The sequence below is a fragment of the Portunus trituberculatus genome, unplaced genomic scaffold (assembly GCF_017591435.1).
Source record: "Portunus trituberculatus isolate SZX2019 unplaced genomic scaffold, ASM1759143v1 PGA_scaffold_202__28_contigs__length_962959, whole genome shotgun sequence".
NCBI classification, from domain to species: Eukaryota; Metazoa; Arthropoda; class Malacostraca; order Decapoda; family Portunidae; genus Portunus; species Portunus trituberculatus.
The window spans coordinates 803600-824499 of NW_025541370.1; the positions used below are offsets into that span (position 1 = coordinate 803600).

Below are 20900 nucleotides of genomic sequence, written 5' to 3' on the forward strand. Positions count from 1 at the left end.
TATATATATATATATATATATATATATACACATACATACATACTGTATATGTAGTGAATTTACATTCCTTTTCTGTTTTGGTATTCATCACAGGAGATGAAACAGGCAAAAGTGGACCAGCCAAACATCAGCAAGGTCTACAACATGGGCAGTATAGACCTCCTAGATAATATGGTGATGTGCTATGCCATCAGAACTCAAAATTAAAAGTGGCACTGGGCGCTGCATAACTGGTTTTATGAATGTCTTTTTTGTCGTGACCTGACGTCTTTATCGCAAGGTGATGGGTATTAAGGACAATGGAAACATATCTCTCTTGAGGTTCACTCGGTCATGTGTAGAAATGAACATAATGCTTATTTGTCTGATTCATGATGAAATTCAATCTAGACGGTAAAAATATTTCAGTAATAAATAATTCCAATTATCTTTTGAATTTGCGAAGTTAGATTTCTTAAAGAGCACACATTTATTCCCAAACAATTATTGAGGTTAAATAAACATCATAATATATAGAAATTTCCAGCATTTTCTTTCAGTTTTCCTACTTTGTATATTTTACAGTTTTGTTTGGGTAGTGCCCATAAAGGAAGTGCATGTTTTCCTAATTTCCAAATGCAATTTCTAAAATTTTTTTTTATTTGTATTCCTTATCCCACAGACACTATTTGTATCAAATTTCATAAAAAATCAAACAGGATCTTTGACTGGGCACTGATGGGTTAAGGTAAGTTTTTCCTTGTTCTTTTGGCCTTCATTTCACCAGCACTAGATGTTGCAGGCTGCTTGGAAGACATCAGGCTTGTATCACTTGTAATATCAAATAATGATTGTGAATTTTCAGCTGAACAAAAACACTAATGGCAGAACACACACAAAAAGAGACTAGTCAACTGAACCAGTGCCACTTGCACCAATACCACATGCACCAGTGCCAACTGAACCATTAGTCGACTGAACCAGCAGTCAACTGAACCAGTGATCAGCTAAACCAGTGGTCAACTGAACCAGTAGTCAAGTGAACCAGTAGTCAAGTGAACCAGTAATCATTTAAACCATTAACCATTTGTTTGAACCAGTGACCATCTGAATCAGTGCACCAGTGGTTATCTGAACTCCAGGGCAGCACCAGTGGGCCCAATAAGGGTTAGACTTCAATGAGACTGGATGCTTTCTCATGTTGCAACTACTCAGTTTACCCTACATTTTTTGTAGTCATAATTTATCTTCAAATAATTCTATGTGAAATAGCTCTAGATATTTCACAGTCCTTGAGAGGTGGAGAATTGCTATTGCATCATGGTCTTGAGTATATTCTTCGAACAAAAGAGCCTTAGATGGATGATGAAAAAAAGTATTGGAGGTGCATGAAGTATAAGACTTTCAAATGTAGGTAAATCATCAATAATAACGATGAGTTCAAATATTATAAAAGAACCCTCTGACCACACCCATTCTGGAGACTCTATTCAAACTGACATTCACGCTGCCCTTGCAAAAATTACACAAGATGCAAAAAACACCCATGCCACCACAAGGACAATTCTCGCCGAACATCTCGTTCCCTTAATCGATGATGTCTTGTCAAGAATGCCAATAAAATCTGCCACTGAACGACATATTAGACAAACACGCCAAAAAGAGGATAACGTCCAACCACCTCCTCAGTTGCAAAACTTTGAGATACCTAATGATTATGCAAACAATGTCATGTATGATTTTGGAGTCGATGATCCTCAAAGAATTTTAGCCTTTGTGAGGGATAATTTGGTAAATTGCCTTCAGAATGAAGTATGGATGGGGGATGGAACATACGAGATTACCCCATCGATTTTCTTTTTATTGTATACTATTCTTGCCAATGTAGGAAACTCCTATCCCCCTTGTATATGTTTCCTCTTGCCAAACAAAATGGCTGAAACATACACATGTATGATTGAAATTTTAAGTGTTGCATCCAGGTCTCAACCCTTCTACTATTCGACTTGATTTTGAGTTGGCAGCAATAAATGCTTTCAAAAATTATTTTTCTCTAGCAAGAGCATCTGGATGTTTCTTTTCATTTAAATCAGTCTGTGATAAGAAAGGTAAATGAATTGGGATTGAAGGTCAGGTATGAAACTGACCGTGATTTTGCAATGATCGTCAAGTCTCTTCCAGCACTTGCTTTTGTACTAATTGATGAAATAGCTGAGGTATTTGAGGAGCTGGGAGCTGCTTTTCCAGATGAGGCTGAATGCAATGGCCTAATTGCATATTATGAATCTACATACATACACAGACCTCAAGTAGGAGAAAGGGCAGGAATTTACATTCCTTTTCTGTTTTGGTATTCATCACAGGAGATGAAACAGGCAAAAGTGGACCAGCCAAACATCAGCAAGGTCTACAACATGGGCAGTATAGACCTCCTAGATAATATGGTGATGTGCTATGCCATCAGAACTCAAAATTAAAAGTGGCACTGGGCACTGCATAACTGGTTTTATGAATGCCTTTTTTGTCGTGACCTGACGTCTTTATCGCAAGGTGATGGGTATTAAGGACAATGGAAACATATCTCTCTTGAGGTTCACTCGGTCATGTGTAGAAATGAACATAATGCTTATTTGTCCGATTCATGATGAAATTCAATCTAGACGGTAAAAACATTTCAGTAATAAATAATTCTAATTATCTTTTGAATTTGCGAAGTTAGATTTCTTAAAGAGCACACATTTATTCCTAAACAATTATTGAGGTTAAATAAACATCATAATATATAGAAATTTCCAGCATTTTCTTTCAGTTTTCCTACTTTGTATATTTTACAGTTTTGTTTGGGTAGTGCCCATAAAGGAAGTGCATGTTTTCCTAATTTCCAAATGCAATTTCTAAAATTTTTTTTTATTTGTATTCCTTATCCCACAGACACTATTTGTATCAAATTTCATAAAAAAAATCAAACAGGATCTTTGACTGGGCACTGATGGGTTAAGGTAAGTTTTTCCTTGTTCTTTTGGCCTTCATTTCACCAGCACTAGATGTTGCAGGCTGCTTGGAAGACATCAGGCTTGTATCACTTGTAATATCAAATAATGATTGTGAATTTTCAGCTGAACAAAAACACTAATGGCAGAACACACACAAAAAGAGACTAGTCAACTGAACCAGTGCCACTTGCACCAATACCACATGCACCAGTGCCAACTGAACCATTAGTCGACTGAACCAGCAGTCAACTGAACCAGTGATCAGCTAAACCAGTGGTCAACTGAACAAGTAGTCAAGTGAACCAGTAGTCAAGTGAACCAGTAATCATTTAAACCATTAACCATTTGAACCAGTGACCATCTGAATCAGTGCACCAGTGGTTATCTGAACTCCAGGGCAGCACCAGTGGGCCCAATAAGGGTTAGACTTCAATGAGACTGGATGCTTTCTCATGTTGCAACTACTCAGTTTACCCTACATTTTTTGTAGTCATAATTTATCTTCAAATAATTCTATGTGAAATAGCTCTAGATATTTCACAGTCCTTGAGAGGTGGAGAATTGCTATTGCATCATGGTCTTGAGTATATTCTTCGAACAAAAGAGCCTTAGATGGATGATGAAAAAAAGTATTTCAAATGTAGGTAAATCATCAATAATAACGATGAGTTCAAATGTTATAAAAGAACCCTCTGACCACACCCATTCTGGAGACTCTATTCAAATTGACATTAACGCTGCCCTTGCAAAAATTACACAAGATGCAAAAAACACCCGTGCCACCACAAGGACAATTCTCGCCGAACATCTCGTTCCCTTAAACGATGATGTCTTGTCAAGAATGCCAATAAAATCTGCCACTGAACGACATATTAGACAAACACGCCAAAAAGAGGATAACGTCCAACCACCTCCTCAGTTGCAAAACTTTGAGATACCTAATGATTATGCAAACAATGTCATGTATGATTTTGGAATCGATGATCCTCAAAGAATTTTAGCCTTTGTGAGGCATGATTTGGTAAATTGCCTTCAGAATGAAGTATGGATGGGAGATGGAACATACGAGATTACCCCATCGATTTTCTTTTAATTGTATACTATTCTTGCCAATGTAGGAAACTCCTATCCCCCTTATATATATTTCCTCTTGCCAAACAAAATGGCTGAAACATACACATGTATGATTGAAATTTCAAAAGTGTTGCATCCAGGTCTCAACCCGTCTACTATTCGACTTGATTTTGAGTTGGCAGCAATAAATGCTTTCAAAAATTATTTTTCTCTAGCAAGAGCATCTGGATGTTTCTTTTCATTTAAATCAGTCTGTGATAAGAAAGGTAAATGAATTGGGATTGAAGGTCAGGTATGAAACTGACCGTGATTTTGCAATGATCGTCAAGTCTCTTCCAGCACTTGCTTTTGTACTAATTGATGAAATAGCAGAGGTATTTGAAGAGCTGGGAGCTGCTTTTCCAGATGAGGCTGAATGAAATGGCCTAATTGCATATTATGAATCTACATACATACACAGACCTCAAGTAGAAGAAAGGGCAGGAAACCCAAGATTTGAACCCGTTATGGAATCATTACAAGGATGTGCAAATATGCACACCAAAAACCACTAATTGCACAGAAGGGTTTCATAATTCTCTCAAGTCACTTTTTTATGTGCTCTCATCCAACAATGCAGTCTTTCATGAATGGTATCAGAAAAGACATTGCAGTTCATAGGCTAACAATGCAAAATCCCATGTTGTTAATCTTGTAAGGTCAAGAAATACATATCTGCTGTTAGCAAACAGACTTGCAGTTAAACTTAAATCTTATGGTGAAGAAGCAGACAAGTTATATTTGAGAGCAATTGCCCACATGCAAGTTGTTGAGTAGAAAATAAGATTTTGTGCTATGCAACTATAACTATACACTTACCTTCTTACCATAGAATAATAAAGTTATAATGCATTTTATCTATATTTCTTCAACTTCCTTTTTCTTCACAAGATCTGAATATATTTAGTTTACTCACAATTCAGAGTATTTTTTTTCTGTTATGCCATAAAAAAAATTTTGGAAGGTTGTATGAACCATTCCTGTTTTAATATTATGGAAAATCTGTGCGAGTTAAGCAGAATTTGTTGTGACTCTACTTCATTTTTATTTCCTTCAAAGACCTACATTAAAACAGTCACACTTCATTCCTAAACACAAAGTGAAAAATATTTTATATAAAAAAAAAAAAAAAAAAAAAAAAAGAGGTTGCTAAAGTATCCTGACTCCACATGTCGTAGGACTCAGACAAGCTCAAAACAAGAATGTCTTGGCATAAGTGCATAGTTTAAGCTACTGCAGGGAGGATGCTAACATAATAAATGAGTTACACCTATAATGAAAGGGTTACACAACCACTGGTTCAGATGATCACTGGTTGAAATACTACTGGTTCAGTTTACACTGGTTCAGATGGTCACTGGTTCAAATGGTTGCTGGTTCAAATGACCACTGGTTCACTTGACTACTGGTTCAGTTGACTACTGGTTAAGCTGATCACTGGTTCAATTGACACTGGTGCAAGTGGCACTGGTTCAGTTGACATTGAACCTAAACAAACCTCTGCGATGGTGGCAGCATGGCTTCTCTCTGTCTGTCTCTCTCTCACTATCTTGCCTACTTAAAACTTCTTCTGTAAATAATAGGGTAGCCAGTCTTCTGTGGGTGGCTATATTTTTGCACACTCTAGCTGATCGACAGCCACAAGTGAGCAAGGGGCTACAGCAGGATAATGTCCTGTGGAATGCACCTCTCCGAGATAAACATACTTTATAAAAGTAGTTTATCTATTTATATTCTTTTATTATGTTTTATTATGTATATTATCAAAACGACCACAGCTTTACTTACCTTACTGTAGTCTCGTATAAGAAATGGAAGATCAGAGCGTGCTTGGTTGAGAACTTGGTATGTTGTTGCTAAGACTTCAACTTCTCCAGTGCTCATACTCTGATATGAATATGAAAAGTGATTAAAAAGCTACACTACAAAATCAAACTGCAAAACTACAATAGCCAGAGCTGCATATTGATAACAGATTGGAATAAATTTTGATAATCAAACCAAAGCTTCCCTAGATGAAACCTGAAAAGATCATTATTTTATTAATACAGTTTTACATATTTGGGTTTCCCACATTAGAAGGGCTGCTTGTGCTATAATAAAGAAAAATGTGTTCAGTTTTTTTTTTTTTTTTTTTATACCATGTGGGCTTTTCATGAGAATCTATGGGCTAAAGGAGATACTTTTTGGGGTACCTCCTATCTCAAAGCCCACCCGCTAGGAAACTGTTGCCCCAAGTGAGGAAGCCCAACCTACACTCGGACTGTGGACAGGATTCGAACCTGTGCTCTTGGAGACCCCTCGGATCCCAACACACACATGGTTCCACTGTACCACGGTGGCCCTCAAAGTTTGCCAAACTTCCAACAACTATAATTTATGAGCTAGACCAATGAATTTGGCCTAAAAATGATTGGTACAATTAAAATCACGATGGCTGCAAAAAAAATGTCTGAAATTGTGATAATAACTACCTAATTTCTCCATACCAAATGCAAATTATGTTATGGTCTTATAAGTTTACTCAAATTTGAGTACATTTCCTCTGAATACTAAATATAACAATGATAATTTGTGAATATTGGAATATAAAAAAAATAAATAAATAACAATGTTGACAATAGCAAAAGTAGAAAAATGATGAAGTAACTAGACAATGGCTTAAGGCTTTTCAATCCACTACTAATACAAATCAGAAATGCTGGGTGCAACCTTACTGTGTCTATGGACACCAAAACAAATGGAACTAATTCTGAATTTTGTAATTATAACGGTAACACATTTTGGACGGGCAAACTCTTCTAACATGGAATATTGCTCAGTATATTGTACTTGCATTGATGGTAAACAAACGTAAAAACTATTCTCTCCTTACATTGATTTTCAAGTTTACTGATGGGATACACATCCACCCCCCAAGCAAAAGTTAATAGAATGCCACATGAACACAGATATCTCAGTTTTGGCACGGATGGTAAGTGACCCTTCTAATATGGAACATCTCATTTATTCTTACCTTATTGATTTGATAAACAGGCCTGAGATGGACAACACCAGTCACCTCCACATAAGACTCAAAATTTGTATTGATAATTTCCTTCTGAAGATGGATGTCCTGAAAATCAGTTAGTATATTATTTTCAAGAAAATTATTTAAAAGGATATTCACATATCCAACAACAATCAGAGTAACTTACTTCTTCCCGGATTATCACTTGAGTTTTTCCAAATGCATCCCTAATAATGGCAAATTTTCCCATCCGCTGGTACTGCAAGTAACCCCGCAGAATGACTTGTTGTCCCTCATGGCTGTCACGAAGTTCACCACACGTGTGAGTCTTTACGCTTGACCTCCCTTTGTTGGTCACTGTCATATAATCTACAATTCAACAAAACTTTTATAAATTTTGTTAGGTTATAAAAATCACTCAAGTAACTATAATATATGATGAATGTTCATCATAAATACAACAAAATCACTCAATTCATTTATATCATCTGGATTGTCACAAGAATATAAGCAAGAAAAGGTTAATTACTTTTATAAGGGAGATCCTAAATCTATTGTTTCTTATTCTAATTCATGGATATATTCATGTATCTTTTTTTATTTATTTATTTATCTTTTATTTATGTTCATTCTGACAGAGAATTTGGGATTTGGGATTTGGGAACCATTATCCTAATGCCCTTCCTAACCTCAAATCATGACAGGGATTTGAATAGTTGTCCTTGAAGACTATTGGTCTTCATCTGTGTCCAGTACCACTGTACCACATTAGCCCCTATTTTATGTCATAAGTATATATGACTAAAAATTTTTTTTTCAAATGTATTAAATGGTCAAGGCTCTGTTCTGAAATGTAAAGCCTTACAATGTCTATCAAAGCCTAATTTTTTCAACATTTATTAAATGTTCCCAATCACAACATACCACACATGCAAATTTGATTACATAATCAGAAAAGGATTAAACCATTGCAGTTACATTAGGTAAAGGGTCTCATCCTTAGACTGGACAATCTTGAAAAGATATCTGCATTATGTACAAGCATGAAAATTTTTTCACACACTCAGCTATTACCGACTCATGTCGATGCTTTTGAAAATCAACATATCATGCCTAAAACAGATTTGGTTAAGTCAGACTAGACTAACTTAGGTTAGGTTAGTTTTATAGCTACGTTAGCTTAGATTAAGTTTGTTTTGGTTAGTTTTACAGTTCAGTTAGCTTAGATTACTTCTTTTTTGGTTTATTTAAACAGGGATTATTATTACACCAAATTTTGCATTTCTAAAGAGACAAATTTCCATAATTGGCAAACAAAGGGTCTCTTGTAAATATTTACCAAAACTTCATATGAGTGAAGTATGCTAGACAATATAAAATTGTAGGGATATTGTGGCATAGTGGATAAGTTGGTGAGCAGGGGATCAGGCAGACGTCCATGCCCAGGTTCGAATCCCACCACATACCAGCTTGAAGGTTAGTTATTTGTCGAGCTCTTTAAAGTTACCTACATATCACCATGATACCCAGGTTCTAGGTGGAGGTGTAATTGCATTACACCAAAGATGGACTTGGGTGGTGATATTGGCCCTAATATGGGTACCACTATAAATAAAATTGCCTGCGTTGCTAATGGGTGGAAGGTGGACAGTGCTTCCCATACTCTTCAAGTATAACTACAGACACTATAGGCTATAACAGGGGTCGGCAACCTATGGCACGCGTGCCAGACTTGGCACGCAGAGTGCTTACCTATGGCACGCCACGTGATATGAAGGAGCAAAGAAAAAAAAGTTAAGCAACAAAATAATGAGAGAGAGAGAGAGAGAGAGAGAGAGAGAGAGAGAGAGAGAGAGAGAGAGAGAGAGAGAGAGAGAGAAAATGTGTATTGTACATCCTTACAGTTATGATTTAAATTTTCGTATGATTCTAAATATTTCTTTCTTATGATATATTAAAATGATTAAATTAAAACGAAAATGTTTTGTACCCGCGATGAGGTGTACGTGAGCACAGCGAGATGTAGACGAGTATGAGACACGTTGGTCCCCGCCGCTGGTGACGCATTAGTCAAGCAGCGCTGCTGTTTCAGTGACTATTTACCTGCCCTGAGTGACACTCTTTCTAGTTACTGTCGCCATGGCTACTGCGAAAAAAGTCAAGCTTGATGTCCGATCATTTCAGTCATCATGGACAAATGACTTTGGATTTATTCAACAGAATGATCGTGCTGTGTGTGCTCTCTGCTGCGAAAATGTCGTGTGCCGCACATCTAGTGTTAAAAGACACTTTGAAACAAAACACGATAAGACTTTCAAGGACAGTGCAGACAAGGCTGAAGCGATTAAGAAAGCAGTATCCCGCTATGAGAAACAAAGTAATGTGTTTAAGAACCTGAGTGCTAGCAAAAACAATGCAACTGAGGCCAGTTACAAACTAGCTCTGTGTATTGCTAAGCATGGAAAGCCTTTTACTGATGGAGATTTCATAAAAGCAGCTTTCCTAGAGTGCTCTGAGGTGTTATTTGATGGCATATCAAACAAACAGATGATCATCTCAAGGATAAAAGATATGCCTGCCTCAGCTAGGACCGTGGAGAGACGTATTTCTGAAATGGCTGCTAATGTAGGTGAGCAGCAAACTGTTGCTTTAACAACTACACCTGTGTTCAGTGTGGCCCTGGATGAAAGCGTGGATATAAATGACATTCCCGTCTGGCTGTTTTTGCCAGGTACAGTGACACAGAGATACACGAGGAGCTGTGCTGTCTTCAACCTATGTATGGCACTACCAAGGGGGAGGACATACTGAAGACATTCACTGACCATTTTGAGGACAGAGGGGTTGACATAAGAAAGATTTTTGCAGTAACAACAGATGGTGCCCCTGCTATGGTAGGAAAAACAAGGGTTTTACCAAGCTTGTTGAGGATAAAATTGGACACCCCATTTTGAAATTGCACTGCATAATTCATCAAGAAAATTTATGTGCCAAAATCTCGAGCTCTGATCTCAACAAGGTGATGGCTACTGTAACAAAAGTAGTGAATTTTGTTGTTGCACACTCTTCTCTTACGCACAGGCAGTTTCAAGCTTTCCTTGAAGAGGTGGACAGTGCTTACAAAGATATACCCTTGCACAGCAGTGTTAGGTGGCTAAGCTGTGGGAAGGTATTGGAGAGATTTGTGGAATGCTTTGATGAAATCAAGCTTTTCTTAACAGAAAAAGGCCAAGGCTACCCTGAGCTGGAGGACAGAGATTGGATTGTGAAACTTATGTTTCTCTCAGACATCACCAAACATCTAAATGACCTCAGTCTTCTCTTGCAAGGTGCAGGAAAAACAGTGATGGACTTGTATGATACTTGGAAGGCATTTGTTGCAAAGCTTGCAGTTTACTCATCAGATATTAAAATGGTTCTTTCCGTTACTTCAAAAACTTGAAAAACTTATCTGCAACTCATCCTGTCAACACTACTGATCTTCAGGTGTACATGCAAGAATTGAAATCTGAGTTCTCAATCAGATTTCAAGATTTCAAAACATCGGCCCAGTGTTTTCCTTTTAATCAGACCAGACACGTTTAGATACAGTGAGTTGGACGCATCTCTTTTTGAGTGGATGGAAACTGAGGAGTTGGAAATGCAGTTAATTGACTTTCAGGCCTCATCATTGTGGTCAGCTAAATTTAAGGATCTTCGAGAAATATTGGAAACTAGTACGAATGATCATGCAGCCTCCATATTAAGTTCCTGGACATCACTGCCTGATAAATTCAATTGCATGAAGAAAGTAGCTTTTGCATTGCTATCAGCATTTGGATCTACATATCAGTGCGAGCAGATATTTTCACACATGAAGCACATCCTCAATCCCCATCGCAGCAACCTTACAACGGATCATTCTGAGGGTTGTGTAAAGCTCAAGGTGTCCAGATATTCACCTGAAATTTCAACTTTGGCCAAAGGGAAGCAAGGGCAAGGATCGCATTAATATTGTGAGTATAATTTTACAATAAAGAAGTATATTTTTAGTTTCTAAGAATACTAAATGCTACAAAAAGTGTTACATTTATGTTATGCATGTGGAGAAAAATACATCCTACTTTAATTACAATGGTCACTACATACTCAGTCATAGTGTATAATTATAATTTTCATTTTCGTAGGCTACATATAGGGCTGAAAAAATAACATTTGGCACGCAAGGGAGTAAAAAAGTGGCATGAATTATAAACTGGCACACTATGTTCAAAAGGTTGCCGACCCCTGGGCTATAACATAAAAAGAAATAAATAAAAAAAATTACTGGCAAGGAATTACAGTAAATATTAACCAAAAAGACTATTCCCCATTGGTACCAAAGCTTGTTGGGAGTGGGATGTTATGAGGAATGAGAGGGCAAACTTAATATCCTAATAGACCATCTCTTTTCAATGAATGTTAAAACTTATCCTAATATAGCTTTCTCTAGCCTAAAAACTTCAATTTTCGTGGCAGGAAAGCAAAGATAGAATGCATTGTGTTAAGCCACAATGTAATCAAGAAAGCAAGCAGATACACAATATCATTAATGGAGCCTTTTATTCCAAAACAGTAAATGTTGAGCAGCTTTACACTTCCAGCTGTATCCTTTATACCACTACCCACAAGGCATACTAAACAAACCTAACCTTAAAATCTTCTAGCCGTGGTGGCTGTATCTCCCCCGAACCCCACCTACCATAATAACCCAAGCCCCTCCAGGTCTCCTCATTTCCTGGCTCCCTCCTCACAGCTCTTTCATTCACCTGACAAGACGTGGCAATGAAAATATAGTCAAAACTAGCCTAATCCAAACTTTAACCTAACCTAACCTGGCCTCACTAAGGTAACTTAACCCAACTAACAACATAGTTAAGGCAACACACATCCCTGATACATCTTTCTCAGAAATCCCCCTGACTAATTAACAGTTTGGTTAGGTTACATTAGCTCCGCTACGCTAGGTTAGGTTAGGTTTGGTTTATTATCCCTTAAGCTGTCATGTAACAGATATGGGTAAGAGCATAGCACAGTTAGCACTGCAATGCTGCTCTATGTAAACAAAGCACACTACATTCAGCTGACTCCTCCAAGCTTTTCTGTAATGCACATTACTCTATTTTTCCCCCCACCCAAAAATACCCTTCTTCTTGATAATTTGTTGGAGCTGTGCAGGCTGTGCGTCACAACTTCCAGTGTCCCAAAGGTGTACTATGCGGCAGTTGTAGTTTATTAGTTATTAGTTGTGGTGTAGCTGATTTGACTTGTGTAAGAAGGTCCTGATGAGGTTGAGGGTTTTGAAGACCAGGTTGGGATTGGTGGACCAGATGGAGCTGCCTAAGTCAGTCAATGTTAGCCAAAAATCCTGATTTCCCACAGGTCCTCTAAGATCGTTGGAAATGAGAGGTTGGCGTAATATGCAGTTAGAAAAAGAAAGGGAATTATTTTATTTTAATACCAACAGCAACCTGGCTTTTGTTATCCTTCTCATCTTATAGAGCTTATCATTCTGAGCAATTTGAACCCATACATACCCATTACAAATTGGTTTATAATGTCAATAAAAATGTTTAAAAATTTACCACTTTTTGTGGAGTGAATAACACCCACCCATGTGAAGGACTGATGGGCACTGAAGAACGCCTTCATTTGTGTGTGCATATTGTCACATTATTTACACGTGTGAAAAGAATGGCGATGACTGATTCTTTTGTTTAGGCAAGCAGCCACTGACCAATAAAAATAATACATTATAGATCTAGCTAATGAGAGCAGTTTGTGGAGAGAGAAGCAACTCTATTTGAATTCAGTCTATGGAAGATGTCTGCTCAGGCATGGTGTTGCCTCAATCATATCCATTGTATCGCCATATTTTGCAAAAATACATATTCATATGAATTTTTCAGCACTAACAGTCAGGTTAGGCTAGTTTGCTTTGCTTAGATCCCTAAAATCTAGTTCTGAGGAAGACATATCAGTGGTGCTGGGTGCTGCGTATCGCCTGAACTAGGGCACATTAGCTACGTTGTTAAGTTTGGTTTAGGTTAGTGCAAATTCATTAAAAAAAAAAACCAGGTTAAAATGCTTCATTTTAATTGTTTTTTATTGTTTTGTTTTGTTTTCTAGGCTCTATTCCACCAGTAAATGGTGCTCTACAGGGCCTCATACAAAATTATATATACATAGTTGTCCTAAATACATACAAATGAAAATAAAAATATATATACTAATAAATAGAACTTAACCTAACCTAACCTAAGGTCTTAAAAACTACATTGCACCTTATAATAATAATCACAGAGAAATCCTCTTCTTAACAAAAAAGATAACAAGTAATGCACAATCCTGTTTCCGTAAGAGACGGGGATGATGAAAAAAGAAAAGAAAAAGGATTTACAGCGTAAATGAAGTGCATATTCATTCAAGACAGGTCGAAATCTACCAGAAAACATTCATTTCATCCAGAAGTGAGCTGTTGGTGTAATTAAAAAAAAAAAAATCCAAAGAAAGTTATAACTCGAAAATTATTAATTTGCGATGGAAATGGCATATACCATCAATCACTACATTTCTCACAATAAAAATCATATGCCACATCACAGAACCCATAGTTAGCTAAAACTGCAAATTGATCCAGCAAATTAGTACTCGCTTACCTGAGCTCCTTTTAATCTTCAGCGACCTAGTGAACACACGCGTTGTCGTTACACCAGCATTGCCTAAAAGCCAAACACTGTTATTTAAGGCAGAACGTTGCATACATCGTCTTGGGTATAAAAAGGACCATGGACGCTCTACAAATCGCAAGACAGGTACACGTGAAATCATAGCTGATCTTGATCTTGATCTTGATGCTACAGGTGGCTCGGGATCACTCCAGAGCCGGGCCTTTGGATCGGCTGCTCCTGTAGAGGACAAAAAAGACAAAAACTGAAAAAAAGAAAGAAAAAAAAAAGTAGCATTCCTCTTCGTTAATGATCCCTACACCTCGCTCGCCACATTCTTTCCAGATACTCTTTCACAGCCTCCATCATCCTTTCACTCGTCTCTCTACACAGTCCCAGCAGCAACACTATCCATTCCCTTCCTGTCTTCTCCACTCTTTCATTCCTATTATGCCCTAATTCACTCAAGATCACTTGCATCATCTCATGCCTGTCTCTCTCATACTTCTCACACTCCAGCATGACATGCTCCACCGTCTCGTCCTCCCCCATGTCACACATCTGGCACACCTTGCTGTGGGACTCAGACCACCTGTAGTTCCTTGCATTCACATCCATACACTGTGCCCAAGCTCGGAAGAGAAGGTCACCACCCAGGCTGCCATCATACCACCTTTTATATATCGGGGCTTCCTTTTCCTTGTACCATTCCAGGGTACTCTTTCGTTCCATCCCATTCTTCCATATATTCAGTCCCACCGACTTCACCTCTCTGTCTATCTCACTCTTCCATTTCCTTGCATCCCATTCAGTTCCTACCCTGCCTCCTCTTGTCACGATCCATTCACGCTCACTTTGATTCCTCCCAGCCATTCTCATCCCCCATACCACTTGTAAACCACTCCTCTCTGTCATTCTCATGCACCTCTTCCTCCACTGACTCCCACTTTCATTCCACAGGTACACCTTACTCACTATTCTTTCCTCATCCATTCTTTCCAGCCTGACCTTGTATCTAAGTGTGGCTTTAACTAGTCTTTCCCTAAAGGTGCTCCATCCCATATCCCCTCTCAAAGCTTCTACTGCTGTGTACCTTGGAGCATTCAGTGCCATTCTACCTATTCTATTTTGTCCCACTTCTAGCTTGTCAATTTCACTTTCATTCCATGCAATCACATCTATACCATACATTATGCTGGGTACTGCCACACTCTTCCACACCTCTCTCAGCACATCATATTTGCTTGCTCTCATTCTTGCTGCACTCCCCAATCGTCCTACCCACTGATTCACTAAACCTAACTTTTCATTCTTTGTCTTTTCACACCCACTTGGACTCACCCACATCCCCAAGTACTTATATTCTCGTGCCTGATTCATCTCATTCTCTCCAATTTTCCATACTGCATTGCTTTCATCCTCAAACCTATTCACTATCATCACCTTACTTTTCTCACTACTAAACCTAACTCCAAAGTCTCTCCCATATCCATCCACAACATCTAGCATTCTCTGCAACGCAACTGCTGATTCACTCATGACCACCACATCATCTGCATAAAGGAGCACACCTATCTTCTCATTTCCCACTCTTACTCCTGCATTCATTCTTCTCAATCTGGCTGCTAACTCCTCCGTATACAAACTGAAAAGGGTTGGTGACAGAATACATCCTTGCCTAACTCCTCTCTCACTCTTCACCCAGTCTGTCTTTATATCTTCTAGTCTGTATTTAGCTTTGGTGTCAACATACATGCTATGCACTATGTTGATTATTTTTTCACTCAACCCAATCTTTCCTAAGACTCTGACTAGCATTTCTCTATCCATCCTATCATAAGCTTTTTCTATATCCAAAAAACCTAAATACAATTTGCCTCCCTCCTTTCTTTTTTTCTCAATCATTTAATTTACCACAAACAAGTTATCCTCAGCCCTCCTGTCCACACGGAAACCATTCTGTTCCTCACCTAACACTCCAGCTCGCTCAATCCATTTACACAATCTCTCATTCAGCACTCCACTAAATACTTTACCTACTGTGTTTAATAATGCAATCGGCCTATAGTTCTTCAGTTCATTCTTACTCTTGTGTCCTCCCTTATGCAACAGAGTCACCCTGCATTCATTCTACATTCTTGGCACCCTCTCTTCCTCCCACACCTGGTTAAACACCTCAGTCATCCTGTCAATAACAACCTCCCCACCATTTTTATACATCTCATATGGTATCCCGTCTAATCCTACTGCCTTCCCATTTTTCTGCCTGTCTTGATCTTGATCTTGATTCTACAGGTGTCCCAGGATTTCTCCTGAGGCAGCCTTAGTATCGACAGCTCTTGTAGGGGATAAAAAGAAAAAAAAAAAGGCAGCAAGAACCTAAACCAGACACCATCCTTAATACTACTAATCCCTGCATCTGGCACTCCACATTCTCTCCAGGAGCTCCTTGACAGCTTCTATCATCCTTTCACTCGTGTCTCCACACAGTCCCAGCAGCAACACCATCCATTCCCTTCCAGTCTTCTCCACCCTGGCATCCCCCAGTTCCCTCAGCACCACTTGCATCATCTCATTTCTGTCTCTGGCATACTTCACACACTCCAGCATCACATGCTCCACCGTCTCGTCCTCTCCCATGTCACACATCTGGCACACTTTGCTGCGGGACTCTGACCATCTGTAACTCCTTGCATTCACATTCATGCACTGTGCCCTAGCTCAGAAGAGGAGGTCATCCCCCAGGCTGCCATCATACCACTTTTCATACATTGGGGCCTCTTTCTCCCTATACCACTCCAGAGTACTCTTTTGTTCCATCCTAGTCCTCCATTCGCTCAGTCCAATACACTTCACCCTTCTGTCTATCTCTCTCTTCCACTTCCTTACATCCCAGTCTGGGCCCTCTCCATTTCCAACAATCATGCTCCAGTTACTCTCAACATGCTTCCCCTCAACTCGCTGGAATGCCCAACTAGTTTCCAGACCACTCTTCACTACCATCCTGACACACTTCTTCCCCCACCTGCTATTCCTAACATTCCATAGAAACACCTTCCTAACTATTCTTGCATCATTCATTCGTTCTAGCCTAGCCTTGAATCTCAGTGTTGCCTTCACATGCCTCTCTCTGAAGGTACTCCATCCCATGTCTCCCCTTAATGCCTCTATTGCTGCATACCCTGGTGCATTTAGAGCCATTCTTGCTACTCTGTTCTGTCCTATTTCTAGCTTCTCTAATTCACTTTCATTCCACGTCATCACATCCATACCATACATGATGCTTGGAACAGCCACGCTCTTCCAAACTTCTCGCAGCACATCATACTTGCTGGCTCTCATCCTTGCTGCACTTCCTAGCCGACCCACCCACTGGTTCACCAAACTCATCTTTTCATTCTTTGCTTTCACACAGCCATATGGACTCATCCACATCCCCAGATACTTGTATTCCTCAGCCTGTTGCACCTCATTTTCTCCCAGTCTCCACACCAAGTTTCTTTCATCATCTGACCTATTCACAACCATCACCTTGCTCTTCTCACTGCTGAATCTCACCCCAAAGTCTCTTCCATAGCCATCTACAACATCCAGGAGACTTTGGAGCTCCTCTGCTGATTCACTCATGACTACCACATCATCTGCATACAAGAGCACACATACCCTATCATTCCCCACCTTTACTCCTGCATTCATCCTTCTCATTCTGGCAGCCAGTTCTTCTGTATATAAACTGAAGAGGGTTGGTGACAAAATACAACCCTGCCTGACTCCTCTCTCACTCTTTACCCAGTCTGTTTCTGTCTCCTAGTCTATATCTAGCTCTTGTGTCCACATACATACTTTGCACTATACTAACTATCTTTGAACTCAGTCCAATCTTTTCTAAGACTCTGCCTAACATTCTTCTATTCACCCTGTCATATGCTTTCTCTATATCCAGAAAACCCAAGTATAATTTACTACCCTCGTTCCTTTTCCTCTCAATCAGCTCATTCACCACAAATATGTTGTCTTCAGCTCTCCTATCCACACGGAAACCATTCTGTTCTTCACCCAGCACTCCAGTCTGTTCAATCCATTTACACAATCTCTCATTCAGCACACCACTGAACACTTTACCCACTGTATTCACTAATGCAATGGGCCTGTAGTTTTTCAACTCATCTTTACTCTTGTATCCTCCCTTGTGTAACAGAGTCACCCTACATTCATTCCACACTCTTGGCACTCTCTCTCCTCCCACACCTGGTTAAAGAGCTCAGTCATCCTATCAGTCAGAACTTCTCCTCCATTTTTGTACATCTCATATGGTATCTCATCCGGCCCTGCTGCCTTACCATTCTTTTGACTTTTCACACATTTCTCCACTTCCTCTCTGCTGATTCTATCATTCAATTCATCCGCATCCTTTCTCTCCAGTGTCACACACCCTTCTTTAACATCAAAACCTCACCAACACCTATCTCTTCCCAGAACTCTTTGATCACCTTTCTCATCTCTTTCTTGTCTGTCACCACTGTCCCATTCACCTTGAGGCTCTCCACATTTTCACGGTCAGACATCCCCTCACCCCTCAGGAATCTATACCATTCTTTGCTACCTTCCATGCCTTTCTCTCTGAGGGACTGAATCACGCTTCTCTCACACCTACCCTTGGCATTCATTATCTTTCGCTCGTCACTCGCTGCTGCCTCACATATGCTGTCCATGCATTCTGGTACTCACTTTCTGCCTCTTCACTCTCATGCCTCCTCTTTCTCAGCTGTCTACACACCTTATTTAATCTCTTTCTCTCTCCTGGCATCCCTAACCTCATCGTTCCACCACGGCTTACACGTATGCTTTCTGGCACTCGTCCTCACATACCCTATCTGGCTGGCAGCTGCGTTCTTCACATTCTCAACAAATCTATCATTCAATTCATCCACATCATTCAAGCTTTCATCTTCCCAGCATCTCTCACTCAGGTCTACCTGGAAATTCTCCCATCCTGCATCTCTTAGCCTCCACCTTCTCCTCTTAGCTTTTGTATTCCTATTCTGTCTCCCATTCAACTTACACTCCAACACCAGCATGTTATGGTCCGAGACAATGTCAATCGTTCCATCCTCGTCAATCCACATGCGGTCCACCATCTCACGCATTCTCCTATTCACTAACATATAATCAATCGCAGACTCCTGGTTCCTCGCACACCAAGTCACTCGTCCTTCAGCCAGGGTCTCATTCAGGTTCTCCAACTCCATCTCATTTACAAAGCCGTCAAGCATTTCTCCATTCCTGTTCATTTGCTCGCCTAGTATACCTACATGTGCATTCATATCTCCCATAACAATCACTCTCTCTCAGCACATTCTCCCACGATCTTCCTTAGAATGCCATACTTCCTGCTGTTCTCTGTCACTACTCTCTCACCCTCTACTGTCATGTATACTACAATCACCACCAAACTTTCACACTTCCTATGCTCATCTGTGCACTCTACCTTCACTGCTAGAATATCCTCACTCATGGCACAGCTTCCTACATCTAGTTTTTCTACTCTAAAATTCCTTTCCTTCCTATACATGATAGCTACTCCTCTTCCTACTCTGTCCTGCATCTTCCGTCCCTTTCCAATCATCACATACTCACTACCATCCACTTTCACATCATCCCTCAGGTGTGTCTCGGTCATTCCGACTAAGTCAAAATGCCACTCTTCCAGCTCCTTAGACACGTCCTCAAATTTCCCAGTGCCCCATCCTCTCACATTCACACACCCAATCTTCATGCATCCTGATGCCCCGTGGGTACCTCCTCTTCCTTTCACATTCGCACACTCTTTTGCCGCAGGTTCCCTTTCTCTAGCTCTCTTTCATGCTTCTGTCCTCCTTTTCTCTCATAAAAACACCCACCCCTCCTCTTCGGATTCTATGCTATTTCTTCTTACCTTCCTCCCATCGCTGAGCCCACTCCACCAGGTTCCAGGCCACCAACACCTTTCCTATATTGGACATATGCACTTCGTCCTGTGTCCACACCTGTCTCCAGTCCATCTTCTCCCACAACTACATCCCGTCACATTTCCAGTCTTCCAGCCTTCCTACCAACTTTCCATTCACCCATCTTCTCTCCCGACCAAAAGCCTGACGCTCTGGTTCTGGTAGATGTCGGAAGTAGTGCCTTTTGGAACAGCACTTCCTGATGTGCTTTCCTGTTGGTCCGGGTTTTTGATATTTCTGTTTATTTACTGTTGTTATATTCAGTCTGTTTATTAGTTTTGCATATTTCTTTTCTGTTTTTGTCTTTTTGTCCAAAATTCTAACAATATGTCTTTGGTATTTTCAATTTCAATGTTTTCATATAGCAACACTCTTAGTATGGCATCTGTGTCTTCTTGGTAGGGTTGTTGTAGGATTGGGTGTCTCTGTCTTTCTAGGTCGTAGGCTGGACAGTAAAGAATAAAATGTTTTAGGTCTTCTACTGGGTCACCACACATAATACATTCTGTTGTCGCATTTACAAATCTTTGCCTATCTCCAAGATCCATATTGTTGGTCCTACATCGAAAGAGTATGATGGTAGCCTCCCTGTTGTCATAAATCTTATCCTGCCCTCCTATACTTTGCCTCATCTCCCTGTACAGCTTCAGGCTTACTTTCCCCTCCATCTCCTGTTTCCATATCCTTGTGTCCCATTCCTTCACCTTCCTACTGATGTCCAAGTAACTCTCAGCCTCCCCTCTTAATCCAATTAGCTGTCTGTATTCTAGAAGTCCTGATATCCATTTATTTTTCTTGTTTGAGTTTCTCATTTCCTCCACCACTCTGCTCAGTAATTCATTTCCTTGATCTTTCAATACATATTGCAGGTACTTTAACTGTCCTTCCATTAGCCTCGTCTTCATACTGGATATTCCTAATTCTCCTCTCAATGTTGCCTGTTGTGCATAACTTGATGCTTCCAGTATTTTCCTTGCTACACTGTTCTCAATTCTTTGGAGCTTTTTCACTTCCTGCTTCTTAAAATCCATTATGTTGGCTCCATACAGGACTGCTGGGAGGACAATACTTTTCCAGTATGTTTTCCTAATCAGCATCCTGGCACAGCTCCTTGCCACCACTGAGTAGGTGA

The 20900-nt window shown here is 39.7% G+C and overlaps 1 protein-coding gene across 7 annotated transcripts in view; it reads right to left on the reverse strand.

Moving 5' to 3' along the window:
- LOC123500311 (aspartate--tRNA ligase, mitochondrial-like) overlaps positions 1-13973 on the reverse strand; it is a 74489-nt gene extending 60516 nt beyond the window's left edge. For 2 of the 7 annotated variants that reach the window (XM_045249007.1, XM_045249006.1), the window contains exons 1-4: positions 13773-13973; positions 7283-7464; positions 7102-7200; positions 5874-5972 (exon numbers count right to left, since the gene is read on the reverse strand). In XM_045249007.1, coding sequence (XP_045104942.1) covers positions 5874-5972; positions 7102-7200; positions 7283-7464; positions 13773-13944 — 552 coding nt within the window. In that variant the 5' untranslated portion in view covers positions 13945-13973. The remainder of the gene's footprint in view (positions 1-5873; positions 5973-7101; positions 7201-7282; positions 7465-13772) is intronic. The other 5 variants (XM_045249003.1, XM_045249005.1, XM_045249002.1 and 2 more) reach the window with 4 other exon arrangements.
- Between the last annotated feature and the right edge of the window lie 6927 nt (positions 13974-20900).